This window comes from Scyliorhinus torazame, chromosome 19 (genome assembly GCF_047496885.1).
Source record: "Scyliorhinus torazame isolate Kashiwa2021f chromosome 19, sScyTor2.1, whole genome shotgun sequence".
In the NCBI taxonomy this organism is placed as follows: domain Eukaryota; kingdom Metazoa; phylum Chordata; class Chondrichthyes; order Carcharhiniformes; family Scyliorhinidae; genus Scyliorhinus; species Scyliorhinus torazame.
In genome coordinates, this window is record NC_092725.1 from 22,603,051 (window position 1) to 22,623,736 (window position 20,686).

The 20,686-nt window shown below is 50.0% G+C and overlaps 1 protein-coding gene across 1 annotated transcript in view; it reads right to left on the reverse strand.

Moving 5' to 3' along the window:
• Positions 1-260: 260 nt before the first annotated feature.
• LOC140396639 (uncharacterized) overlaps positions 261-20,686 on the reverse strand; it is a 98,427-nt gene continuing 78,001 nt past the window's right edge. The window contains exon 3 of the mRNA XM_072485433.1: positions 261-1,556. Coding sequence (XP_072341534.1) covers positions 261-1,556 — 1,296 coding nt within the window. The remainder of the gene's footprint in view (positions 1,557-20,686) is intronic.

The window sequence follows — 20,686 nt, forward strand, 5'->3', positions numbered from 1 at the left end:
GGGCAGGGTGCTCTTTCCAAGAGCTGGTGCAGACTCGATGGGCCGAATGGCCTCCTTCTGCACTGTAAATTCTATGATAATACCCGTGACCCAGAGTCCATTCCCTAACCCAACCCATCTATCTGCTACCACAGGTCTGGTGCCTGAAAGAAACTGGAAAGAGGAGTTGCGAGAGCTTGAACAAAAGTTTACTTGTTTCGGTTAAAACCTGTTTCTCCTTCATTTCTAATGTGGACTGAATCAGATCGCCTTACTCACATTCATGAGCGCATCACAAGAGCCCTCACAGCAGCCCCCACAACAGCCCCAGCAGCAGCAACCGCTGCAACAGGTCCCACAGCAACCCCCAAAACAGCCCCCATAATAACCCCCACAACAGCCCCCACAACAGCATCCTCCCTGAACGTTGACAGTTTCCTCTTGACCGTCGCACTGACCTCTCCAGTGATGACCAGGGAAACCATCATTGAACCCGTGACTATCCCAGCTGTCAGCGCCACACCCATCACCATCCCAATCGACGCTGCACCCATGCCCATCACTACCGCCACCGCCGCACCCATCACCATCCCAACCGCTGCTGTAGCTGTGCCCATCCCAACCGCTTGCATAGGCGTGACCATCTCAAGCGCCACTGCTGCACCCATGACCACCCCAACTGCTGCCGCGGCACCTATGACAATCCCAATTGCCGCCGCACCAATGCCCATCCCAAACAGACCTGCACCCGTGCCCATACCAGCTGCTGTACACATGTCCATCCCTGCTGCTGCCGTGCCCGTGTCTATCCCTGCTGCTGCCGTGCCCGTGTCTGTCCCTGCTGCTGCCGTGCCCGTGTCTGTCCCTGCTGCTGCCGTGCCCGTGTCTATCCCTGCTGCTGCCGTGCCCGTGTCTGTCCCTGCTGCCGCCGTGCCCGTGTCTATCCCTGCTGCTGCCGTGCCCGTGTCTATCCCTGCTGCTGCCGTGCCCGTGTCTATCCCTGCTGCTGCCGTGCCCGTGTCTATCCCTGCTGCTGCCGTGCCCGTGTCTATCCCTGCTGCCGCCGTGCCCGTGTCAATCCCTGCTGCTGCCGTGCCCGTGTCTATCCCTGCTGCCGCCGTGCCCGTGTCTATCCCTGCTGCTGCCGTGCCCGTGTCTATCCCTGCTGCTGCCGTGCCCGTGTCTATCCCTGCTGCTGCCGTGCCCGTGTCTATCCCTGCTGCTGCCGTACCCGTGTCTATCCCTGCTGCCGTCATTGCCGCGGTGATTTCCTCATTCACATCAGTTGCTGTGGGAGCAGCGAACATAGCTTTCGCCACTATTACAACAGCAGCAACAACAACTGCACACAGAACAACACCACACTTGTAATTGTTGGTGTAGTCATCACAGAAGGAATTAAGTTCAGTTTCCAAAGAACTCCTCAGTTTATTTCTCTCCATCGTTCTGACTTGTCGATTGCATTTCACACTCTTTTTAAAATCTGCCAAAAGAGTGCTGGCCTTCGCCATCATGACAGTTCTCATCGAACTCGGAGTGACCTTGATAGTCTTAAATATACCGTCTGCATCTCGTTTCTGAATACCAAAAACACAACAAGGTTAGATACAGAGTAAAGCTCCCTCTACACTGTCCCTGTCAAACACTCCCAGGCCAGGTACAGCACGGGTTAGATACAGAGTAAAGCTCCCTCTACACTGTCCCCATCAAACACTCCCAGGCCAGGTACAGCACGGGTTAGATACACAGTAAAGCTCCCGCTACACTGTCCGCATCAAACACTCCCAGGACACGTACAGCACGGGGTTAGATACAGAGTAAAGCTCCCTCTACACTGTCCCCATCAAACACTCCCAGGACAGGTACAGCACGGTGTTAGATACAGAGTAAAGCTCCCTCTACACTGTCCCCATCAAACACTCCCAGGACAGGTACAGCACGGTGTTAGATACAGAGTAAAGCTCCCTCTACACTGTCCCCATCAAACACTCCCAGGACAGGTACAGCACGGAGTTAGATACAGAGTAAAGGTCCCTCTACACTGTCCCCATCAAACACTCCCAGGACAGGTACAGCATGGGGTTAGATACAGAGTAAAGCTCCCTCTACACTGTCCCCATCAAACACTCCCAGGACAGGTACAGCACGGGGTTAGATTCAGAGTAAAGCTCCCTCTACACTGTCCCCATCAAACTCTCCCAGGACAGGTACAGCACGGACTTAGATACAAAGTAAATCTCCTTCTACAGTGTCCCCATCAAACACTCCCAGGACAGGTACAGCACGGGGTTAGGTACAGAGTAAATCTCCCTCTGCACTGTCCCCATTAAACACTCCCAGGACAGGTTCAGCACGGGGGTTAGATACAGAGTAAATCTCCCTGTACACTGTCCCCATCAAACACTCCCAGGACAGGTACAGCACAGGGTTAGATACAGAGTGAAGTTCCCTCTACACTATGCCCATCAAACAGGTATAGCACGGGGTTAGATACAGAGTAAAGCTCCCTCTACACTGTTGTCATCAAACACTCCCAGGACATGTACAGCACTGGGTTAGATACAGAGTAAAGCTCCCTCTACACTGTCCCCATCAAACACTCCCAGGACAGGCACAGCCGGGGTTAGATACAGAGTAAAGCTCTCTCTACACTGTCCCCATCAAACACTCCCAGGACAGGTACAGCACGGGGTTAGATACAGAGTAAATCTCCATCTACACTGTCCCCATCAAACACTCCCAGGACAGGTACAGCATGGGGTTAGATACAGAATAAATCTCCCTCTACACTGTCCCCATCAAACACTCCCAGGACAGGTACAGCCGGGGTTAGATACAGAGTAAAGCTCTCTCTACACTGTCCCCATCAAACAATTCAAGGACAGGTACAGCACGGGGTTAGATACAGAGTAAATCTCCGTCTACACTGTCCCCATCAAACACTCCCAGGACAGGTACAGCCAGGGTTAGATACAGAGTAAAGCTCTCTCTACACTGTCCCCATCAAACACTCCCAGGACAGGTACAGCACGGGGTTAGATACAGAGTAAATCTCCGTCTACACTGTCCCCATCAAACACTCCCAGGACAGGTACAGCACGGGGTTAGATACAGAGTAAAGCTCCCTCGACACTTTCCCCATCAAACACTCCCAGCACAGGTACAGCATGGGGTTAGATACAGAGTAAAGCTCCCTCTACACTGTTGTCATCAAACACTCCCAGGACAGGTACAGCACTGGGTTAGATATAGAGTAAATCTCCCTGTACACTGTCCCCATCAAACACTCCCAGGACACCTACAGCACGGGGTTAGATACAGTGTAAAGGTCCCTCTACACTGTCCCCATCAAACACTCCCAGGACAGGTACAGCACGGTGTTAGATACAGAGTAAAGCTCCCTCTACACTGTCCCCATCAAACACTCCCAGGACAGGTACAGCACGGTGTTAGATACAGAGTAAAGCTCCCTCTACACTGTCCCCATCAAACACTCCCAGGACAGGTACAGCACGGAGTTAGATACAGAGTAAAGCTCCCTCTACACTGTCCCCATCAAACACTCCCAGGACAGGTACAGCATGGGGTTAGATACAGAGTAAAGCTCCCTCTACACTGTCCCCATCAAACACTCCCAGGACAGGTACAGCACGGGGTTAGATACAGAGTAAAGCTCCCTGTACACTGTCCCCATCAAACACTCCCAGGACAGGTACAGCACGGGGTTAGGTACAGAGTAAAGCTCCCTCTACACTGTCCCCATCAAACATTCCCAGGACAGGTACAGCACGGACTTAGATACAGAGTAAAGCTCCCTCTACACTGTCCCCATCAAACACTCCCAGGACAGGTACAGCACGGGGTTAGATTCAGAGTAAAGCTCCCTCTACACTGTCCCCATCAAACTCTCCCAGGACAGGTACAGCACGGACTTAGATACAAAGTAAATCTCCTTCTACAGTGTCCCCATCAAACACTCCCAGGACAGGTACAGCACGGGGTTAGGTACAGAGTAAATCTCCCTCTGCACTGTCCCCATTAAACACTCCCAGGACAGGTTCAGCACGGGGGTTAGATACAGAGTAAATCTCCCTGTACACTGTCCCCATCAAACACTCCCAGGACAGGTACAGCACAGGGTTAGATACAGAGTGAAGTTCCCTCTACACTATGCCCATCAAACAGGTATAGCACGGGGTTAGATACAGAGTAAAGCTCCCTCTACACTGTTGTCATCAAACACTCCCAGGACAGGTACAGCACGGGGTTAGATACAGAGTAAATCTCCTTCTACACTGTCCCCATCAAACACTCCCAGGACAGGTACAGCACGGGGTAAGATACAGAGTAAATCTCCCTCTGCACTGTCCCCATCAAACACTTCCAGGACAGGTACAGCACAGGGTTAGATACAGAGTGAAGTTCCCTCTAAACTGTGCCCATCAAACAGGTATAGCACGGGGTTAGATACAGAGTAAAGCTCCCTCTACACTGTTGTCATCAAACACTCCCAGGACAGGTACAGCACTGCGTTAGATACAGAGTAAAGCTCCCTCTACACTGTCCCCATCAAACACTCCCAGGACAGGCACAGCCGGGGTTAGATACAGAGTAAAGCTCTCTCTACACTGTCCCCATCAAACACTCCCAGGACAGGTACAGCACGGGGTTAGATACAGAGTAAATCTCCATCTACACTGTCCCCATCAAACACTCCCAGGACAGGTACAGCATGGGGTTAGATACAGAATAAATCTCCCTCTACACTGTCCCCATCAAACACTCCCAGGACAGGTACAGCCGGGGTTAGATACAGAGTAAAGCTCTCTCTACACTGTCCCCATCAAACACTTCAAGGACAGGTACAGCACGGGGTTAGATACAGAGTAAATCTCCGTCTACACTGTCCCCATCAAACACTCCCAGGACAGGTACAGCCAGGGTTAGATACAGAGTAAAGCTCTCTCTACACTGTCCCCATCAAACACTCCCAGGACAGGTACAGCACGGGGTTAGATACAGAGTAAATCTCCGTCTACACTGTCCCCATCAAACACTCCCAGGACAGGTACAGCACGGGGTTAGATACAGAGTAAAGCTCCCTCGACACTTTCCCCATCAAACACTCCCAGCACAGGTACAGCATGGGGTTAGATACAGAGTAAAGCTCCCTCTACACTGTTGTCATCAAACACTCCCAGGACAGGTACAGCACTGGGTTAGATATAGAGTAAATCTCCCTGTACACTGTCCCCATCAAACACTCCCAGGACACCTACAGCACGGGGTTAGATACAGTGTAAAGGTCCCTCTACACTGTCCCCATCAAACACTCCCAGGACAGGTACAGCACGGGGTTAGATACAGAGTAAAGCTCCCTCTACACTGTCCCCATCAAACACTCCCAGGACACGTACAGCACGGGGTTAGATACAGAGTAAAGCTCTCTCTACACTGTCCCCATCAAACACTCGCAGGACAGGCACAGCACTGGGTTAGATACAGAGTAAAGCTCCCTCTACACTGTCCCCATCAAACACTCCCAGGACAGGTACAGCACGGGGTTAGGTACAGAGTAAAGCTCCCTCTACACTGTCCCCATCAAACATTCCCAGGACAGGTACAGCACGGACTTAGATACAGAGTAAAGCTCCCTCTACACTGTCCCCATCAAACACTCCCAGAACAGGTACAGCACGGGGTTAGATTCAGAGTAAAGCTCCCTCGACACTGTCCCCATCAAACTCTCCCAGGACAGGTACAGCACGGACTTAGATACAGAGTAAATCTCCTTCTACACTGTCCCCATCAAACACTCCCAGGACAGGTACAGCACGGGGTTAGGTACAGAGTAAATCTCCCTCTGCACTGTCCCCATCAAACACTCCCAGGACAGGTTCAGCACGGGGGTTAGATACAGAGTAAATCTCCCTGTACACTGTCCCCATCAAACACTCCCAGGACAGGTACAGCACAGGGTTAGATACAGAGTGAAGTTCCCTCTACACTATACCCATCAAACAGGTATAGCACGGGGTTAGATACAGAGTAAAGCTCCCTCTACACTGTTGTCATCAAACACTCCCAGGACAGGTACAGCACGGGGTTAGATACAGAGTAAAGCTCCCTCTACACTGTCCCCATCAAACACTCTCAGGACAGGTACAGCCGGCGTTAGATACAGAGTATAGCTCTCTCTACACTGTCCCCATCAAACACTCCCAGGACAGGTACAGCATGGGGTTAGATACAGAGTAAAGCTCCCTCTACACTGTTGTCATCAAACACTCCCAGGACAGGTACAGCACTGGGTTAGATATAGAGTAAATCTCCCTGTACACTGTCCCCATCAAACATTCCCAGGATACGTACAGCACGGTGTTAGATACAGAGTAAAGCTCTCTCTACACTGTCCCCATCAAACACTCCCAGGACAGGTACAGCACGGGGTTAGATACAGAGTAAAGGTCCCACTACACTGTTGTCATTAAACACTCCCAGGACAGGTACAGCATGGGGTTAGATACAGAGTAAAGCTCCCTCTACACTGTCGTCATCAAACACTCCCAGGACACGTACAGCACGGGGTTAGATACAGAGTAAAGCTCTCTCTACACTGTCCCCATCAAACACTCCCAGGACAGGTGCAGCACGGGGTTAGATACAGAGTAAATCTCCCTGTACACTGTCCCCATCAAACATTCCCACGACAGATACAGCACGGGGTTAGATACAGAGTAAAGGTCCCACTACACTGTTGTCATTAAACACTCCCAGGACAGGTACAGCACGGGGTTAGACATGGAATAAAGCTCCCTCGACACTGTCCCCATCAAACACTCCCAGGGCAGGTGCAGCACGGGGTTAGATACAGAGTAAATCTCCCTGTACACTGTCCCCATCAAACATTCCCACGACAGATACAGCACGGGGTTAGATACAGAGTAAAGGTCCCACTACACTGTTGTCATTAAACACTCCCAGGACAGGTACAGCATGGGGTTAGATACAGAGTAAAGCTCCCTCTACACTGTCGTCATCAAACACTCCCAGGACAGGTACAGCATGGGGTTAGATACAGAGTAAAGCTCCCTCTACACTGTCGTCATCAAACACTCCCAGGACACGTACAGCACGGGGTTAGATACAGAGTAAAGCTCTCTCTACACTGTCCCCATCAAACACTCCCAGGACAGGTGCAGCACGGGGTTAGATACAGAGTAAATCTCCCTGTACACTGTCCCCATCAAACATTCCCACGACAGATACAGCACGGGGTTAGATGCAGAGTAAACCTCCCTCTACACTGTCCCCATCAAACACTCCCAGGACAGGTACAGCACGGGGTTAGGTACAGAGTAAAGCTCCCACTACACTGTCCCCATCAAACACTCCCAGGACAGGTACAGCACGGACTTAGATACAGAGTAAAGCTCCCTCTACACTGTCCCCATGAAAAACTCCCAGGACAGGTACAGCACGGGGTTAGGTACAGAGTAAAGCTCCCTCTATACTGTCCCCATCAAACTCTCCCAGGACAGGTACAGCACGGACTTAGATACAGAGTAAATCTCCTTCTACACTGTCCCCATCAAACACTCCCAGGACAGGTACAGCACGGGGTTAGGTACAGAGTAAAGCTCCCTCTACACTGTCCCCATCAAACATTCCCAGGACAGGTACAGCACGGACTTAGATACAGAGTAAAGCTCCCTCTACACTGTCCCCATCAAACACTCCCAGGACAGGTACAGCACGGGGTTAGATTCAGAGTAAAGCTCCCTCTACACTGTCCCCATCAAACTCTCCCAGGACAGGTACAGCACGGACTTAGATACAAAGTAAATCTCCTTCTACAGTGTCCCCATCAAACACTCCCAGGACAGGTACAGCACGGGGTTAGGTACAGAGTAAATCTCCCTCTGCACTGTCCCCATTAAACACTCCCAGGACAGGTTCAGCACGGGGGTTAGATACAGAGTAAATCTCCCTGTACACTGTCCCCATCAAACACTCCCAGGACAGGTACAGCACAGGGTTAGATACAGAGTGAAGTTCCCTCTACACTATGCCCATCAAACAGGTATAGCACGGGGTTAGATACAGAGTAAAGCTCCCTCTACACTGTTGTCATCAAACACTCCCAGGACAGGTACAGCACGGGGTTAGATACAGAGTAAATCTCCTTCTACACTGTCCCCATCAAACACTCCCAGGACAGGTACAGCACGGGGTAAGATACAGAGTAAATCTCCCTCTGCACTGTCCCCATCAAACACTTCCAGGACAGGTACAGCACAGGGTTAGATACAGAGTGAAGTTCCCTCTAAACTGTGCCCATCAAACAGGTATAGCACGGGGTTAGATACAGAGTAAAGCTCCCTCTACACTGTTGTCATCAAACACTCCCAGGACAGGTACAGCACTGCGTTAGATACAGAGTAAAGCTCCCTCTACACTGTCCCCATCAAACACTCCCAGGACAGGCACAGCCGGGGTTAGATACAGAGTAAAGCTCTCTCTACACTGTCCCCATCAAACACTCCCAGGACAGGTACAGCACGGGGTTAGATACAGAGTAAATCTCCATCTACACTGTCCCCATCAAACACTCCCAGGACAGGTACAGCATGGGGTTAGATACAGAATAAATCTCCCTCTACACTGTCCCCATCAAACACTCCCAGGACAGGTACAGCCGGGGTTAGATACAGAGTAAAGCTCTCTCTACACTGTCCCCATCAAACACTTCAAGGACAGGTACAGCACGGGGTTAGATACAGAGTAAATCTCCGTCTACACTGTCCCCATCAAACACTCCCAGGACAGGTACAGCCAGGGTTAGATACAGAGTAAAGCTCTCTCTACACTGTCCCCATCAAACACTCCCAGGACAGGTACAGCACGGGGTTAGATACAGAGTAAATCTCCGTCTACACTGTCCCCATCAAACACTCCCAGGACAGGTACAGCACGGGGTTAGATACAGAGTAAAGCTCCCTCGACACTTTCCCCATCAAACACTCCCAGCACAGGTACAGCATGGGGTTAGATACAGAGTAAAGCTCCCTCTACACTGTTGTCATCAAACACTCCCAGGACAGGTACAGCACTGGGTTAGATATAGAGTAAATCTCCCTGTACACTGTCCCCATCAAACACTCCCAGGACACCTACAGCACGGGGTTAGATACAGTGTAAAGGTCCCTCTACACTGTCCCCATCAAACACTCCCAGGACAGGTACAGCACGGGGTTAGATACAGAGTAAAGCTCCCTCTACACTGTCCCCATCAAACACTCCCAGGACACGTACAGCACGGGGTTAGATACAGAGTAAAGCTCTCTCTACACTGTCCCCATCAAACACTCGCAGGACAGGCACAGCACTGGGTTAGATACAGAGTAAAGCTCCCTCTACACTGTCCCCATCAAACACTCCCAGGACAGGTACAGCACGGGGTTAGGTACAGAGTAAAGCTCCCTCTACACTGTCCCCATCAAACATTCCCAGGACAGGTACAGCACGGACTTAGATACAGAGTAAAGCTCCCTCTACACTGTCCCCATCAAACACTCCCAGAACAGGTACAGCACGGGGTTAGATTCAGAGTAAAGCTCCCTCGACACTGTCCCCATCAAACTCTCCCAGGACAGGTACAGCACGGACTTAGATACAGAGTAAATCTCCTTCTACACTGTCCCCATCAAACACTCCCAGGACAGGTACAGCACGGGGTTAGGTACAGAGTAAATCTCCCTCTGCACTGTCCCCATCAAACACTCCCAGGACAGGTTCAGCACGGGGGTTAGATACAGAGTAAATCTCCCTGTACACTGTCCCCATCAAACACTCCCAGGACAGGTACAGCACAGGGTTAGATACAGAGTGAAGTTCCCTCTACACTATACCCATCAAACAGGTATAGCACGGGGTTAGATACAGAGTAAAGCTCCCTCTACACTGTTGTCATCAAACACTCCCAGGACAGGTACAGCACGGGGTTAGATACAGAGTAAAGCTCCCTCTACACTGTCCCCATCAAACACTCTCAGGACAGGTACAGCCGGCGTTAGATACAGAGTATAGCTCTCTCTACACTGTCCCCATCAAACACTCCCAGGACAGGTACAGCATGGGGTTAGATACAGAGTAAAGCTCCCTCTACACTGTTGTCATCAAACACTCCCAGGACAGGTACAGCACTGGGTTAGATATAGAGTAAATCTCCCTGTACACTGTCCCCATCAAACATTCCCAGGATACGTACAGCACGGTGTTAGATACAGAGTAAAGCTCTCTCTACACTGTCCCCATCAAACACTCCCAGGACAGGTACAGCACGGGGTTAGATACAGAGTAAAGGTCCCACTACACTGTTGTCATTAAACACTCCCAGGACAGGTACAGCATGGGGTTAGATACAGAGTAAAGCTCCCTCTACACTGTCGTCATCAAACACTCCCAGGACACGTACAGCACGGGGTTAGATACAGAGTAAAGCTCTCTCTACACTGTCCCCATCAAACACTCCCAGGACAGGTGCAGCACGGGGTTAGATACAGAGTAAATCTCCCTGTACACTGTCCCCATCAAACATTCCCACGACAGATACAGCACGGGGTTAGATACAGAGTAAAGGTCCCACTACACTGTTGTCATTAAACACTCCCAGGACAGGTACAGCACGGGGTTAGACATGGAATAAAGCTCCCTCGACACTGTCCCCATCAAACACTCCCAGGGCAGGTGCAGCACGGGGTTAGATACAGAGTAAATCTCCCTGTACACTGTCCCCATCAAACATTCCCACGACAGATACAGCACGGGGTTAGATACAGAGTAAAGGTCCCACTACACTGTTGTCATTAAACACTCCCAGGACAGGTACAGCATGGGGTTAGATACAGAGTAAAGCTCCCTCTACACTGTCGTCATCAAACACTCCCAGGACAGGTACAGCATGGGGTTAGATACAGAGTAAAGCTCCCTCTACACTGTCGTCATCAAACACTCCCAGGACACGTACAGCACGGGGTTAGATACAGAGTAAAGCTCTCTCTACACTGTCCCCATCAAACACTCCCAGGACAGGTGCAGCACGGGGTTAGATACAGAGTAAATCTCCCTGTACACTGTCCCCATCAAACATTCCCACGACAGATACAGCACGGGGTTAGATGCAGAGTAAACCTCCCTCTACACTGTCCCCATCAAACACTCCCAGGACAGGTACAGCACGGGGTTAGGTACAGAGTAAAGCTCCCACTACACTGTCCCCATCAAACACTCCCAGGACAGGTACAGCACGGACTTAGATACAGAGTAAAGCTCCCTCTACACTGTCCCCATGAAAAACTCCCAGGACAGGTACAGCACGGGGTTAGGTACAGAGTAAAGCTCCCTCTATACTGTCCCCATCAAACTCTCCCAGGACAGGTACAGCACGGACTTAGATACAGAGTAAATCTCCTTCTACACTGTCCCCATCAAACACTCCCAGGACAGGTACAGCACGGGGTAAGATACAGAGTAAATCTCCCTCTGCACTGTCCCCATCAAACACTTCCAGGACAGGTACAGCACAGGGTTAGATACAGAGTGAAGTTCCCTCTAAACTGTGCCCATCAAACAGGTATAGCACGGGGTTAGAAACAGAGTAAAGCTCCCTCTACACTGTTGTCATCAAACACTCCCAGCAAAGGTACAGCACGGGGTTAGATACAGAGTAAAGCTCCCTCTACACTGTCCCCATCAAACACTCCCAGGACAGGCACAGCCGGGGTTAGATACAGAGTAAAGCTCTCTCTACACTGTCCCCATCAAACACTCCCAGGACAGGTACAGCACGGGGTTAGATACAGAGTAAATCTCCGTCTACACTGTCCCCATCAAACACTCCCAGGACAGGTACAGCATGGGGTGAGATACAGAATAATTCTCCCTCTACACTGTCCCCATCAAACACTCCCAGGACAGGTACAGCCGGGGTTAGATACAGAGTAAAGCTCTCCCTACACTGTCCCCATCAAACACTCCCAGGACAGGTACAGCACGGGGTTAGATACAGAGTAAATCTCCGTCTACACTGTCCCCATCAAACACTCCCAGGACAGGTACAGCCAGGGTTAGATACAGAGTAAAGCTCTCTCTACACTGTCCCCATCAAACACTCCCAGGACAGGTACAGCACGGGGTTAGATACAGAGTAAATCTCCGTCTACACTGTCCCCATCAAACACTCCCAGGCCAGATACAGCACGGGGTTAGATACAGAGTAAAGCTCCCTCGACACTTTCCCCATCAAACACTCCCAGCACAGGTACAGCATGGGGTTAGATACAGAGTAAAGCTCCCTCTACACTGTTGTCATCAAACACTCCCAGGACAGGTACAGCACTGGGTTAGATATAGAGTAAATCTCCCTGTACACTGTCCCCATCAAACACTCCCAGGACACCTACAGCACGGGGTTAGATACAGTGTAAAGGTCCCTCTACACTGTCCCCATCAAACACTCCCAGGACACGTACAGCACGGTGTTAGATACAGAATAAAGCTCTCTCTACACTGTCCCCATCAAACACTCCCAGGACAGGTACAGCACAGGGTTAGATACAGAGTAAATCTCCCTGTACACTGTCCCCATCAAACACTCCCAGGACAGGTCCAGCACGGGGTTAGATACAGAGTAAAGCTCCCTCTACACTGTCCCCAACAAACACTCCCAGAACACATACAGCACGGGGTTAGATACAGAGAAAAGCTCCCTCTAACCTGTCCCCATCAAACACTCCCAGAACAGGTACAGCACGGGGTTAGACACAGAATAAAGCTCCCTCTACACTGTCCCCATCAAACACTCCCAGGACAGGTACAGCACAGGGTTAGATGCAGAGTAAAGCTCCCTCTGCACTGTCCCCATCAAACACTCCCAGGACACGTCCAGCACGGGGTTAGATACAGAGTAAAGCTCCCTCTACACTGTCCCCATCAAACACTCCCAGGACAGGTACAGCACGGGGTTAGATACAGAGTAAAGCATCCTCTCCACTGTCCCCATCAAACACTCCCAGGACAGGTATAGCACGGGGTTAGATACAGAGTAAAGCTCCCTCTACACTGTCCCCATCAAACACTCCGAGGACAGGTACAGCACAGGGTTAGACACAGAGTAAAGCTCCCTCTGCACTGTCCCCATCAAACACTCCCAGGACAGGTTCAGCACGGGGTTAGATACAGAGTAAACCCCTCTCTACACTGTCCCGATCAAACACTCCCAGGACAGGTACAGCACGGGTTAGATACAGAGTAAAGCTCCCTCTACACTCTCCCAATCAAACACTCCCAGGACAGGTACAGCACGGGGTTAGATACAGAGTAAACTCCCTCTACACTGTCCCCATCAAACACTCCCAGGACAGGTACAGCACGGGGTTAGGTACAGAGTAAAACTCCCTCTACACTGTCCCCATCAAACACTCCCAGGACAGGAACAGCACGGGGTTAGATACAGAGTAAAGCTCCCTGTACACTGTCCCCATCAAACACTCCCAGGACAGGTACAGCACGGGGTTAGATACAGAGTAAAGCTCCCTCTACACTGTCCACATCAAACACTCCCAGGGCAGATACAGCACGGGGTTAGATACAGAGTAAAGCTCCCTCTACACTGTCCCCATCAAACAATCCCAGGACAGGTACAGCACGGGGTTAGATACAGAGTAAAGCTCCCTCTACACTGTCCCCATCAAACACTCCCAGGGCAGATACAGCACGGGGTTAGATACAGAGTAAAACTCCCTCAACACTGTCCCCATCAAACACTCCCAGGACTGATACAGCACGGAGTTAGATACAGAGTAAAGCTCCCTCTACACTGTCCCCATCAAACACTCCCAGGGCAGGTACAGCACGGGGTTAGATACAGAGTAAAGCTTCCTCTACACTGTCCCCATCAAACACTCCCAGGACTGATACAGCAAGGAGTTAGATACAGAGTAAAGCTCCCTCTACACTGTCCCCATCAAACACTCCCAGGGCAGGTACAGCACGGGGTTAGATACAGAGTAAAACTCCCTCAACACTGTCCCCATCAAACACTCCCAGGACTGATACAGCACGGAGTTAGATACAGAGTAAAGCTCTCTCTACACTGTCCCCATCAAACACTCCCAGGACAGGTACAGCACGGGGTTAGATACAGAGTAAAGCTCCCTCTACACTGTTGTCATCAAACACTCCCAGGACAGGTACAGCACGGGGTTAGATACAGAGTAAAGTTCCCTCTACACTGTCCCCATCAAACACTCCCAGGACAGGTACAGCATGGGGTTAGATACAGAGTAAAGCTCTCTCTACACTGTCCCCATCAAACACTCCCAGGACAGGTACAGCACGGGGTTAGATACAGAGTAAACCTCCCTCTACACTGTCCCCATCAAACACTCCCAGGACAGGTACAGCACGGGGTTAGATACAGAGTAAAGCTCCCTCTACACTGTCCCCATCAAACACTCCCAGGACAGGTACAGCACGGGGTTAGATACAGAGTAAAGCTCCCTCTACACTGTCCCCATCAAACACTCCCAGGACAGGTACAGCACGGAGTTAGATACAGAGTAAAGCTCCCTCCACACTGTCCCCATCAAACACTCCCAGGACGGTACAGCACGGGGTTAGATACTGAGTAAAGCCCCCTCTACACTGTCGCCATCAAACACTCCCAGGACAGGTACAGCACGGGGTTAGATACAGAGTAAAGCTCCCTCTACACTGTCCCCATCAAACACTCCCAGGACGGTACAGCACGGGGTTAGATACTGAGTAAAGCCCCCTCTACACTGTCGCCATCAAACACTCCCAGGACAGGTACAGCACGGGGTTAGATACAGAGTAAAGCTCCCTCTACACTGTCCCCATCAAACACTCCCAGGACAGGTACAGCACGGGGTTAGATACAGAGTAAAGCTCCCTCTACACTGTCCTCATCAAACACTCCCAGGACAGGTACAGCACGGGGTTAGATACAGAGTAAAGCTCCCTCTACACTGTCCCCATCAAACACTCCCAGGACAGGTACAGCACGGGGTTAGATACAGAGTAAAGCTCCCTCTACACTGTCCCCATCAAACACTCCCAGGACAGGTACAGCACGGGGTTAGATACAGAGTAAAGCTCCCTCTACACTGTCCCCATCAAACACTCCCAGGGCAGGTACAGCACGGGGTTAGATACAGAGTAAAGCTCCCTCTACACTGTCCCCATCAAACACTCCCAGGACAGGTACAGCACGGGGTTAGATACAGAGTAAAGCTCCCTCTACACTGTCCCCATCAAACACTCCCAGGACAGGTACAGCACGGGGTTAGATACAGAGTAAAGCTCCCTCTACACTGTCCCATCAAACACTCCCAGGACAGGTACAGCACGGGGTTAGATACAGAGTAAAGCTCCCTCTACACTGTCCCCATCAAACACTCCCAGGACAGGTACAGCACGGGGTTAGATACAGAGTAAAGCTCCCTCTACACTGTCCCCATCAAACACTCCCAGGACAGGTACAGCACGGGGTTAGATACAGAGTAAAGCTCCCTCTACACTGTCCCATCAAACACTCCCAGGACAGGTACAGCACGGGGTTAGATACAGAGTAAAGCTCCCTCTACACTGTCCCCATCAAACACTCCCAGGACAGGTACAGCACGGTGTTAGATACAGAGTAAAGCTCCCTCTACACTGTCCCCATCAAACACTCCCAGGCCAGGTACAGCACGGGGTTAGATACAGAGTAAAGCTCCCTCTACACTGTCCCCATCAAACACTCCCAGGACAGGTACAGCACGGGGTTAGATACAGAGTAAAGCTCCCTCTACACTGTCCCCATCAAACACTCCCAGGACAGGTACAGCACGGGGTTAGATACAGAGTAAAGCTCCCTCTACACAGTTCCCATCAAACACTCCCAGGACAGGTACAGCACGGGGTTAGATGCAACGGGCAAATGAGGGGGTTGTTTGACCCTTTTCTGCGGCTACATTCCCTAGAAAGGGAGCTTGCTGTGTCCGCACCATCGAGGCAATCCGTGCCCGGCGTGCACCACAGAGTTTGTGGTGCTTTCGTGACCCCTTTCATTGGACTCTAATTTGATGTTTTTAAGTTTCCATTGATCTTTGTTACTTTGGGGTAGTGCCCCTAACAGGATCCGCCCTTTTTGCTTTGTTCCTAAGTTTGTTTCCTTTCTTCCATTTTGTTGATTTCCCTCAAAAGAGTGGCCAATCCACCTCCGCTGCACATTCTGGACACGAGGGGCCAATTGATCATGGCCAATCCACCTAACCTGCACACCTTTGGATTAAGGGTCAATTTAGCGTGACCAATCCAGATAACCTGCATATTAGCGGCAATTTGTCACGGCCAATACACCTAACCTGCAGATGTTTGGACTGTGGGAGGAAACCAGAGCGCCCGGAGGAAACCCACGCAGACACGGGGAGAATGTATAAATTCCACATAGACAGTCACCGAAGGCCAGAATTGAACCTGGGACCCTGGTGCTGTGAGGCTAACCACTGCGCCACCGGGTTACAATCATTGAATTTACAGGTCAGAAGGAGGCCATTTGGCCCATTGAGTCTGCACCGGCCCTTGGAAAGAGCACCCTACCTAAGCCCACACCTGCACCCTATCCCCGTAACCAAACCTAACCTTTTTTTTTGACACTCAGGGCAATTTCGCATGGCCAATCCTCCTAACCTGCACATCTTTGGACTGTGGGAGGAAACCGGAGCACCCAGAGGTAAAGCCACGCAGGCACTGGGAGAACGTGCAGACTCCGCACAGACAGTGACCCAAGCCGGGAATCAAACCTGGGACCCTGGAGCCGTGAAGCAACTGTGCTAACCACTGTGCTACCCAACTGCTACTCTCGCAGATGAATCTAAATTGTGGGAGGGCCATTCGATTCCTATTTCCTTGTTGGTCGTTCTTTTCTTCTCATTTTGGAGAAGGTATCAAGACGGTAACTACAGTCTGGCCTTGAGGTTAAGTCTTATTGAGGAATGTCCACTTAGAACTATTGTGGTGGTGATTCTTTTTTTTTTATTATTATGGGAGGCTTTCTTTGTTCTTGGCTTTATCCTGCTCTGGTGCAGACAGGTCATTTATCTGTGAAAGGAGCAGTTTGGGGACACTTTGGTGACTCTGGAGTTGGAGGGTGGGGTGGTAATGGCACATGCTTAATTGTGGTGGGAATTTTTGGTTTGATTCTTACTTTGTGGCCTAATTAATGGCAGCAGTTAATCTTAAAAAAACATTCCTGGAATGTACGGGGCATCCATCATCCTAAGAAAAGGAAAAATATCATCTTCTAAAGAAAGAGCAAGTCAACATAGCCTCGTAACAGGAAACTCATTTGGATGATAAGCAGCATTTAAAATTGAGGCGGGATTGGGTGGGGCAGGTTTTTTTTCACCTCCTTTTCATCAAGTCGTAAGGTTGTGGCAATCCTCATTAATAAAAATCTCCCTTTTAAGGTTGAAACTTGCACCAAGGACAAGGGAGGTAGATATGTGATCATTCGAGGTTTGGTGCATAGAGATGTTTCAATAATGATTGTTTACGGACCTCCGAATTATTCCCCAGAGCTCATTGCGAACACTCTTGTGGGTTTTGCCTCGACTAAGGCTTTTGTGGCTGGCAACTTGAACTGCCACTTGAATCCTCTGGCTGATAAGCGACCGGTTACCAGGAACCCCACTTGCTGCAGGTTAGGGCACTGGCCTCAGCTTATAAGGAGGTGGGTAACATCGATGTTTGGAGAACTTCAGCCCGACACGAACGTCATACTAGAATCAACTACTTTTTTGTGCTGAGGATGATCCTACACAAGTGTCCTCTTGCACCATAGGGAGCGTTGTAATCATTGACTGTGCCCCGTTTTCCTGGAATTTTTGCTTGAAGGCTCACCCCCCATGTCAAGAACATGGAGGTTTGATGCCTCCCTGATAAGGGATAACTTGATTTACTATGCACTTTACCAAAGTGTTTGAGTTCTTCCTTTCAGTGAACTCGACCCTGGCATTTCTCCCTCCATTTTGTGGGAGACGTGTAAGGCCTATGCTCGGGGGCCGATCATTTCTTCCAGTCCTAATAAAAGACGCAGGAAGCTGGAGAGCCAGCGGAGCCTGGAAGTTTGTCGAAGGCAGAGAAGAATTATAAGAGGACTCCGGTTAGCTGTTACTGGAGGAGATTAATGCTGCAAGAGTGGCTTTGGGCTCCCTCTTGACTCAACAGGCGGAGAAAAGTTGAAAGTTTGCGAGGCAGAAGCTGTACAACTTTGGGAATAAACCAAATGCCTGGTCTGTTTGACTAGAAGGAGATTGACTCCGTGCAGTTGGGAGAGGGTAAGGGGTCATGAAGAAAGAGGAGACAAACTGGGATTTTATGGAATTCTATGCAGGTTTATACAAGTCTGGGCAGTGTGGTGTTGGTGGGAATGGAGTGTTTTTTCTCTTCACTGAAGCTTCCAGAAGCTTCAGAAAGCCAGTATGATGCTTGTAACGCTCCTATTTCTCGGGAGGAGGTATCATAGTCCCTTAAGGAGCTGCAGTCGGGTAAGGTGCCGGGACTGGATGGCTTTGGGTGAGTTTATTAAAGGGTTTGAGGATTTGTTGTTGGACCCATGGGTGGGTATGTATTATTCTTCTTTTGAATTGGGGATGTTGCCGCCGACTCTTCATGAGGCTAATATCTCCTTGATTCTAAAGGCGGGCAGAGACCCGGAGGATTATGCCACCTACAGGCAAATCTCTCTTTTGAATCTTAACTTGAAAGTGTTGCAGAACCACAGAAAAGTTACAGCACAGAAGGAGGCCATTCGGCCCACCTTGTCAATGCCAGCCTGAGACCCATGCATCCTTTCTAATCCCACCTTCATGCCCTGGTGCAGATCCAGGTACTTTTGAAATGAGTTTAGGGTCTCTGCCTCCACCACCAACTCAGGCAGCGAATTCCAGACTCCCACCACCCTCTGTGCAAACATGTTCTTCCTCATGTCCCTCTACACATTCTGCCACTTCTCGTCAACCTATGTCCCCTGATTCTAGAATTCTCCACCAAGGAAAACAACTTTATCCTGCCCGCCCTATCTCTTCCCCTCATAATTTTGTGCGTCTCAATCAAGTCACTCCTCAGCCTTCTTTGTTTCAAGAAAAATAGTCCCAACCTATCCAATCTCTCCTTTTTTTAAAATTCATTCATTCATGGGACATGGATGCTGCAGGCTGTGCCAGCATTTATTGTCCATCCCTCATTGCCCTTGAGAAGGCAGTTAAGAGAGAACCACATTGCTGTGGGTCTGGGGTCACATGTAGGCCAGACCAGGTAAGGATGACAGATTTCCTTCCCGAAAGGACAATAGGGAACCAGATGGGTTTTTACGACAGTCGATAATGGTTTCATGGTCATCATTAGAACTTTAATTCCTGATTTTTATTGAATTCAAATTTCACCTTCTGCAATGGCAGGATTTGAACCTGGATCCACAGAACATTACTCTGGGTCTCTGGTTTACTAGTCCAGTGACAAGACTACTACGCCTCTCCTCTGGGCAACACTTTTCCAGCACGGGCTACATTCTTGTAAACCTCCTCTGCACTCTCTCCAGAGCAATAATGTCCTTCCTGTAATGTGGTGACCAGAACTGCACACACTATTCCAGAAGTGGCCTTAGCAGTGTTTTATACAATTCCAACATTATATCATGGGCAGGATTCTCCATTCCTGTTGACGCCAGAGCAGGATTCATGGACTTCCACGACAGCAAAACTGGCTGAAATGAATGTGTTGCCCAGACCTGTATTCCTTGCAGTTGCTGAATATACTTCTGTCGGACAGAGTTGTTCAGGGGATTAATGGAATGACTAGTACATTTCTCTGGAACAGAAATAAACCTCACCTCATGTTTGCTCAGCTCCAATTGCCAGGAGCTGAGGCAGTATCAACTGGCCTCTCATCTAAGACTCGTAGGGGATTGGGTTAGGATGGAGCCAACATCCCTCTGGCTCGATAGCGAAACAGATCAGTCAGTTTTCCCTCTGCAGGTCTTGTTATTTTATGGAAACATTAAAACAGGTTTTGTCAAGTGCGATAATCATTATTATTCATACTCTTAGAGCATGGAGATTGGTTCGGAAATTAGAAGGCAGATCTAAATTTACTTCTGCGCTCTCTCCTATTGAGGACAACCCAGATGTCCCACCCAGTCTAATTGCCCATGGATTCGATACCTGGAGAGATAGAGACATTTGTAGGCTAGGAGGCATGTTCAGAAATATTTCCTTGTCATCATTTGAGCAGCTATGTCAGCAATGTGACAACCCAAGACAATCCTTTCTTAAGTATTCACAGGTCAGAGATTTTATCCTTAACAAGACATGCCTTGCATTTTGATTCCTCAATTTCCCTGTTGGAAAGAATCCTGAATTCTGCGGAACCTAAACAATTGATCTGCAAGTTCTATGATGCTGTAAATTCTAGATCCTCCCCCGGCTGCTGTGGAGGGGATGAGGCAGTTCTTGGGTCAGTTGAGGTTCCCGAGGGTGGAGGAGGAACTGGTGGCAGGGCTGGGAACCCCAATTGAGATTGAGGAAATAATGGACGGGTTGGAGGGCACGCAGTCGGGCAAGGCCCCGGGGCCTGACGGCTA